Source organism: Vicia villosa, linkage group LG2 (genome assembly GCF_029867415.1).
Source record: "Vicia villosa cultivar HV-30 ecotype Madison, WI linkage group LG2, Vvil1.0, whole genome shotgun sequence".
Taxonomy (NCBI): Eukaryota; Viridiplantae; Streptophyta; class Magnoliopsida; order Fabales; family Fabaceae; genus Vicia; species Vicia villosa.
Genome location: NC_081181.1, coordinates 161,509,738 through 161,518,399, shown reverse-complemented (window position 1 = coordinate 161,518,399; position 8,662 = coordinate 161,509,738). Strand labels below are relative to the sequence as shown.

Here is an 8,662-nt window from a genome sequence, read left to right as displayed (position 1 = left end):
AATACGATATTAATAAACAAGCTTACAAAATATGAAGAATGCAATGTAAGATCCAATAAGAAATTATAAAATTAGTTAAGGACCAAAATTAGTCAATGTAAGATCCAATAAGAAATTATAAAATTAATAAACAAGCCTAATTGCTTAACTAAAAGCCTTAAGTTCTTCATCAGTATAATTTTTCACATGTCTTTAAAGACCAACATCAGTTATCCCGTGTCCACAAACATTACATTATTTCTTCTCTTTTTATTACATTTACATTGTCTTTTGTCTTTCAATTTTATTCTTTATTTTCCATCTATACAATTTTAAATGTTTGCTATAATTAATGTTTTAGATTTAAACAAAGAAATAAAATGAAGTAAAATATAAAGAAATTATATTTGATTTTTTGAACGGTCTGGTTCACCAAAACCGATTTTAATTTTACGATTATTTTGGTTTTTTGAGCTTGAAGCAATTTTATCCCAATTTTATAGCCCTAACCATTTATTGGTCCAAACCGAACCGGATTAGACAATGGTTCAAAGTTGAACCAGTTCAACCGGCCAAGTCAATCCGATTTTTAAAATATTGTTTGGTTCGATTTATATTAATTTTGAAATTCAATTTTTGATTTGATGTTTTAGTTTCGATCAATTTAAATTTCAACAATCCTACCCCTTATCATGTCCATTGAACAAAATCTTAATGTCCTTAATAATTTCTTATTATATAACTTACTTTTTAGATGATATGTGGATCAATTTAGATTTTAACAATCATCTTCCTTATCATGTTCATTGAACAAAATCTTAATGTCCTTAATAATTTCTTATTATATAATTTTCTTTTTAGATTATAAAAACATTTTTTACTGAAAAAGAAATATATATTTATACTCTTCTATTTTTAGAATATTGATTCTAGACGTTTCTTTTACCCTACGTTTTCTTTTTGTGGATAAGTACCCTCATTCTCTTTAATTTACAAAAATAGTGAATTTTTTTTTTTTTTGAATATGCTCTTCTAAAGTTATAATTAATTAGTTAATTATTAAATTTAATCTATATCTGAATTGTCTCTTTAATTTTTTCAAAATAAAATTACTTTTTTAATCCCAAAAAACTTTTCTCAATATTGCATAACTTTCATTTTTCTCTCTTTGATTTGTGATTCTCATGACTCTCTCACATTAAACCCTATTTTATTTCCTTCTCTTCTCTCTATCACTCTTGTTTCTAGAGAGTGTTATAGAAAACCATGAAATCATCAAAGTCTTTTCATGACAGGTTTCACAACTATGGCCAAAGGGAAACCTATCCCAACCTATTAATCAAAGGGTTACCTTTCATTTTCGCATCTCTATTGGTAATCACCATTTTGAGTCTCTTCTTCCTTTATTCTCCAAACCCTTTAACCCTTGTCCCTAATCAAGATCTTGAAACCATTCAAAAACATTCTCAAAACGATGAATCTAATCATGCCAAAACCTTTGTGCCTAGTCAAGAACATGACACCATTGAGGAACATCAACATGTTACACCATCCAAATTGCACAAAGGTATGTCCCAAAATTGATTACATGATCCATATTCAATTTTTATATATGTGTTTGTTTGATTTTTTTTTCAATCATGAATTCATTTGATATGTTTGTAACAAAAGATTTAACGAAATTTGTATAGTTGTATAGTTTTTGTTTATATTCATTGAATTATATTTGATGTGTAACTTAAATTTAGTTTGACCAGATAAAATAGGAGATTTATGGTGGAAACGGAATGATGTGGCCGGAATTATAGAGTTTTATTGGGTAATATGAAATTGAATGATTTTTTATCTTATTTATGCATTCTCGATTATTTTCGGTTTGATCTTGATCATGGGACAAACCAAAAAATAATTTTTTTTTAATGTTGATTCGATGATCACCAAAATTTGAATGTGTAACTCCAGAATAGTCATTTTTCAAATTATTGAGATTTTTGTTTTTTTTTTTAAAAATTTGAATTTTATTGACGGACTAATCTCCATCGGACACTAACAGATTCTATTTAAGTTAGAATAAAACTCTATATTAATTTAAACATGAACCGTTAGCATTAGGAGAGTTCAAACACTTTGAATGAAGTATAGTTTTAGGTCTAAAATTTTGATTTTTATATTTAATTTAAATTTGTTATATTCGTGAGTATGTGTTTTTATTTCGAATTTTCAAATATGTTATGATGTTTTTTTATTTTTTATTTTTTTAGAGAAGGAAACATGTGATCTTTTTAAGGGTCATTGGATTAGAGGTTTGAGAGGGTCATCATACTATACAAATTCAAGTTGCCCTACAATCCCTGATAGCAAAAATTGTTTCAAGCATGGAAGAATGGATAGTGATTTTCTTAATTGGAAATGGAAACCTGAAAAATGTGAACTTCCAATGTTTGATCCTAAAATTTTTCTCAACATTGTTCGTGGCAAGAAAATGGCTTTCATTGGTGATTCTGTTGCTAGAAATCAAATGGATTCACTTCTCTGTCTCTTGTCACAGGTTAGTTCTTAAGTGGATTTTCTTTTTTACATTTAATATGCTTTTTTTTTTTTTTTGCTTTGTGAGGTGTTGAAAATTCTTTGCTTGCATAATTAGGGGAATATGATTCTTGTAAATAAAATTAATAGAAAAAGGAAAAAGCTTCAATATAAATAAAATTGTTTAGTGTATTCATAAATTCAGTGAATGCTTCCAAAATAAATCTTGGTAATTAATTTGAGAATTTCTTTACCCACCTCCTAACCTTCTTAGCCACCTCTGCCGAATTTACCAAAATACCCCTTGTTTCGGAAATACATTTCCGAAAATGTACTTTTATTGAAAAAAAAGTATTTTCGGAAATGCACTTCCGAAAACACGAAAAAAAAGGTGTTTTCGGAGATGCGGTGTTTTCGGAGATGCATATCCGAAATATTCCAAGACCAAATTGGTCTTGGAATATTTCGGATATACACTTCGTAAGAATTCAATAAATTATTGAAAAACTAAAATCAAGGTGAATCAATACAATTATTAGGTATAAAATGAAAGTGAATCAGTAAAATGAAGGTGAATCAAAATTTCCTAAATAATTTTAAAATTAAAAATTATTTTACTAACTTATATAAATCAAAAACATCTTAATTTCATAAGTAAATTTTGAATTATATAAAATTAAATATAAAATTTATTCATTAAATAAAATTAAGACAAAATCTTTTTTAATTTTTTTAAACTAAATAAAAAATTATAACTCATTTTTAATTATGAATCAGAATAGAGATATATAAATATATAATCACAATTATTAATTTTATAAGTGAAATATATAAATATATAATATATAAATATATAATATTTATTATATAAATATATAATAATTATTATAAATTAAAACACTCATTTTTTTAATTTTATAATTATTATATAAATATATTATAATTTTTATAAATATATAATAATTATTATAATTATTATATAAATATATAAATTAAAACACTTATTTTTTTAATTTTTTTTATAAATATATAACAATTATTACAAAAATATAAATAAAAAATTATAACTTATTTTGTAAGTGAAATTATTTTAATTTTTTTAATTAAAATTATTTTAAATTTTAAAATATGAATCAGGATAGAAATATATAATAACTATTATTCATAACTCATAAATTATATCAAAATATATAACTATTATTATTCATTACTCATAAATTATATCAAATTTATAATACGTGAATTAATTAATATCCTAAAATTAATTTTTGGGATTTTTTAGATTTTTTTTTGTTATTTCGGAGATGCATCTCCGAAATATTCAAAATCTCAATTTTTGGGATTTTTTCGGAAATGCACTTCCGAAGTCTAGAAAAATTTAGAAAAATAAATATTTTGGAAATGCATTTCCGAAACGGGATAAAATGGAGTTTTCGCTGGGGTGACCCCCATAAGGAGGTGGGTAAAAAAAAACCATTAATTTTACCTCTTGAATTTTTTTTTACATTACTCAACCATTAAATGGTTGATTAGTTGTAAAAATTCATAAGGGCGATTTTTTTTATATAAATATGTCATAATGGCATTTATTGCGGTCAATTGATTCCAAATATAGAGTAATTTATTTTAATTTGAATAGGTTTTTCAAAATTTTTTTAGAAGAAAAATAGTCCAAAAAATATTGAAAAAACTATTTAAATTAAAATAAATTACTCCTGTAATGATTTTTAATTTAAAATAAATTAATATTAATTCGAATTATTATTAATTTTTTTGGTATTGAATTCGAATTATATTTTAGAAAAATGCATCTTATAGTGTGAAATAGAATTTATATTTAGATACTTTTTTTTCAATAAATGATTTAAATTTAGAGATTTAGGAAAAGAATCTCTATTAAATGAGTTTAATGGTGCTTCTAATTTTAATAGCGGCCATTGAAAAAGGTGGTAACATTAATATTTAGGCTAATCAAGGTATGGAAAGGTTTTTGATCCGTTGGTTTCGTAAAAGTAATATATTTAAATAAATTGTGTGCAATTGTTAAGAAAATTATCAGTTGTATTTCAGTTATTTGATAAAAAATAACTTTAGATTATAAGTCATTTTTTAAGTTATTCAATATATTTATTATCTCATTTATAAAAAAGTTCTAAATTAATATTAGAGATTAACACTCTAAGTGTAAATTTTTTTTACACAGTCAGTGCATCACAACCATTCACAAATATTATTTTATAAATAATTAAAATAAAAATTAAATTTCAATAAATATTTAACGGTCACGATTCATTGACGGTGTAAAATTATTTTACACGTCAGTGTATACCAATTAAATTCTTAATATTAACAAATAATTTAGAATATTAAAAATAAATTAATTATATACAAATTCATAGTATTTTATTTAATCTATACTAAAAATAAAAACATTGTAGCACATATATATTTTAGTTTAAGAAATACATAAAAAGAAGTAAAGATAAAGATGATGAGTGTATAAATACTATGATTGGTTGAATGAATGTTTTTTGAAATTTAGAGATGATTGGATTTTTATATAAAATTATCTTATTGGTTATTGCATTGTGACCTGAACATGATGATGCTTCATTTGGCTATTTAAGTAGATACTAATGTTTTATTCTATCCTTAATACATGAGATTTGTGGTGTTCTATGTTTGGTATTTGCTTCTCTTTTTTTAGTATAATTAGTTGATTTTATCTAACGTGTGCAACTCCCTTAATTTGATGTTTTTTTATCTTCATTTATGCTTTCTTTTAGTTAAAGGAGTTATAAAATAGGGAATATGGATATAAAACTCAATTATTACAGTTATACTATGCTTTTGATTAAATCCAGAGTCTTAATGATCATGCTGGACCTCAATAGTTTTGAGAATGATTAAGTTAGTTCTTGTTGAACAGAGAAAGATTAAGTTAGTTGATTTTGATAAAAAATGTTTGCCTAACCATGATACCCTTGAACTTATTACATGGTATATGTGACATAATTTTCACTTGAATTAGCTTGTTTGGCTTCCAATTTTCTACTTTGTTGAACCTCATTGTGAACTATAGACCACACAATATCAACAAGTTCTTGAGATACTACACACACGGTGTCATGTATCCCCATGTCTAAGTGTTGTCTAATAAAAAAATATAGTCACTACCACTAGTTTCTCTGTTTGATCAACCTTCGTTCCAGTAATAGTAGAAATAAAAATGGTCGTTGGCATGTTATAAATTCTGGAGGTTCAACTAGAATTGTTGACCAATCCTACTGAAAGATGATGGTGAATATTTTATACATGCTATCAAGATTCTTTCTAAATTGTAGATGCATACGACAAACATAGTCGTGACCTGGTTACTGCAAATTTCTAGTAGTATTGTTTGTATTATTCCACCTACTGTGTCAAATTTATCATTGAACTATGAAAATTAGTCAAATATCAATTGTTAGCTTGAAATGCGTATGGAGGTGTGGTTAGAAAGTGAAATGTAAGTTAAGGTGCAGTTTGCAATCAACATTTGGTTAATAGGTTGGACGGTGTAATCTTTTATACGTCGAGTTTGGAGATGTGATCTAATATGAGAGTTGTTTAAATTCACATAATGATGTTATATAGCATTATGAAAGCTATATAACATATAGTTTTAATAATTGTTAAATATGTCTTTAGAAATAGTTAGATTATTTCTCTAAGTAATTAGTAATTTTATTTTTAGAAAGCTTTATTTTGTTTTTCATATACAAATATATATGCATTTTTTGTAACATTTAAGTGATTCATGGATCAAAGTATGTGTTAATTATGTGCTCATATTTTTTTACTCTTTGTCCCAATTTCCTATTTTGTAGGATGAAACTCCAAAAGATATATACAAGGACTCAGAAGATAAATTTAGGACATATTATTTTCCTAGATATGACTTCACTCTCATGATATTATGGAGTAGATTTCTTATAGAAGGTGAAGAAAGAATTGTAAATGGAACAGGGTCAGGCGTGTTTGACTTGCAAATGGATAAAGTAGATGAAGACTGGGCTAAAGTAATACCTGAACTGGACTACGCGATAATTTCAGGCGGCCATTGGTTTTTCAGATTAATGTTTTTACATGAAGGTGGAAAATTATTAGGTTGCATTTATTGTAGTGAAAAAAATGTCAAAAACTATGACATAGATTTTCCACTAAGGTTGGCGTTTAAAACATCATTGAAATACATCAACGACTGCAAAGATTGTAAGAATGGGAAATTGTTCACAATTATAAGGACATTTGCACCATCTCATTTTGAGAATGGAATCTGGAACACTGGAGGGTCTTGTAATAGGACAGGTCCTATAAATGAAGGGGAATTCGATTCAAGTAAATTTGAATGGAATTTAAGGAGTGTTCAAATGGAAGAGTTTAAAGAGGTTAAGAATAATAATAAAGGGAAAACTAAGTTTGAGATTTTGGATGTGACAAAGACAATGATGATGAGACCAGATGGACATCCTGGTGAACATTGGGGAAATAAATGGATGAAAGGTTATAATGATTGTACTCATTGGTGTTTGCCTGGTGTTATTGATGTTTGGAATGAATTTTTATTGGCTTTTCTTCAAAGGGAGAATGATAAACAAAGAAGAAAATTATGAGTTTTGGATTAGAGTCAACATCGCATAAAAAATTATACTTTTTATGCTTCTATCATAACGTAGTTAAAGGAAAATAGAAGTTTCTCCATGCATTCTTTTTATTAGGACATGAGGATAATACTACTGTACTATTGTCTTTGCTTTTTACCAGTTCTCGATTATGGTAGTATGTTCTAGATATATAATATCTTTTTAGCCTTTGAATTATACTGAATGATTGAGATTATAACATATGTATAAGTGAGTCACGAGCTTATGTTTTTCTCTTTCATTGCGTATAGGTATCTCGATTTTTTTTGATGAAGTTGCATAATCATTCATCTTCCTAGTACTTTCAAAATAAAAAAAATATAAAAACACAATTGAAATAAAAATAAAAAAAAACTGTAAAAGAAATGGTTGAATTTTTCATCTTCCTTGCACCATACTTAAAGAAGATGCTGGATTTGCTTTTGCTAAATCTTCACTCTATGTCCTCTTCTTTCACTAAGTTAGGTTTAATAAAAACGGTAAAAAAAATTCAGTTGAAATTAAAATTTATAGGTATGATTATGGATATGCAATTGAAATTGTAGAACCCGTTCATGCCCTAGTTAAAATTGCAAAACAACTTTTTTTGAAAATAATATATGCAATTTTTTGTGCAAAATTAGTTTATGCTATACTAAATTTCATTAGTTATAGATATTTTCTTGATATATTAAAATGTTTTAATATGCCCCATATAGAATGATTTGCTTTAATAAGTCTTGTATATAATGTTTTGCCTTTATAAGCCATATGTAGAACGCTTTGTGTGAAATCCACGATATGGCTTATATAATGCTTTGTCTAGCAATGCTAAATTTAGTTTTATGGAAATGGATTAGTTTTATGGAGATGGATGATGATGAAAATGATTTAACGTGCTAAAACAAGAATTGGTTAAGAGGTGCTTGACTTGTTGTCATAGATTTGGTTATAATTCATTGAGACTTCTTTGTTATAGTTTGTTGATAAAAGTTTAACAATTCACTTTGATTTTAAGTAAATGTATTTCTTTTGTTTATTATGCAGCTTTTCCAACATAAATATATTTGAATTATCACTATAATATATGAGATTCACTTAACTTTATAATGTTTAACAATTATTATTATTGAATATCAGAACCAATCATAAACTACCTTTTTTATTCCATATTGAATCAATAATATTATACACATGGATCAATTATTTATATATAATAAGTGGCCTGATAAAGTGTAACAAATCCCTAAATACATGCTAAGTAATGTAACATTTATATTTGATCATCTAAGACTCCCCCACAAGCTGGATTGTGGAGGAAAAGAAGGCCAAGCTTGACTATAAAATTGGAAAAAGAGGGAGCAGGCAATAGTTTTGTGAGGAATTATGCAATTTCTGTAGAGGGAGGTATCGGGAAAAGCTTGATGTGGCCGGTGTCCAGTTTTTCGCGGATGATATGGCAGTCAACGTTAATGTGTTTAGATCTTTCATGG

General features: G+C 26.2%; 1 protein-coding gene across 1 annotated transcript; it reads left to right on the top strand.

Annotated features, from left to right (window-relative positions):
* Positions 1 to 1,140: 1,140 nt before the first annotated feature.
* LOC131647276 (xyloglucan O-acetyltransferase 3-like) lies at positions 1,141 to 7,377 on the top strand. Its single transcript, XM_058917185.1, has 3 exons — positions 1,141 to 1,546; positions 2,241 to 2,527; positions 6,375 to 7,377. Exons 1-3 carry the CDS (start codon positions 1,246 to 1,248, stop codon positions 7,158 to 7,160), a joined length of 1,374 nt encoding a protein of 457 aa, XP_058773168.1. The 5' UTR covers positions 1,141 to 1,245; the 3' UTR covers positions 7,161 to 7,377.
* The last annotated feature ends 1,285 nt before the right edge of the window (positions 7,378 to 8,662 follow it).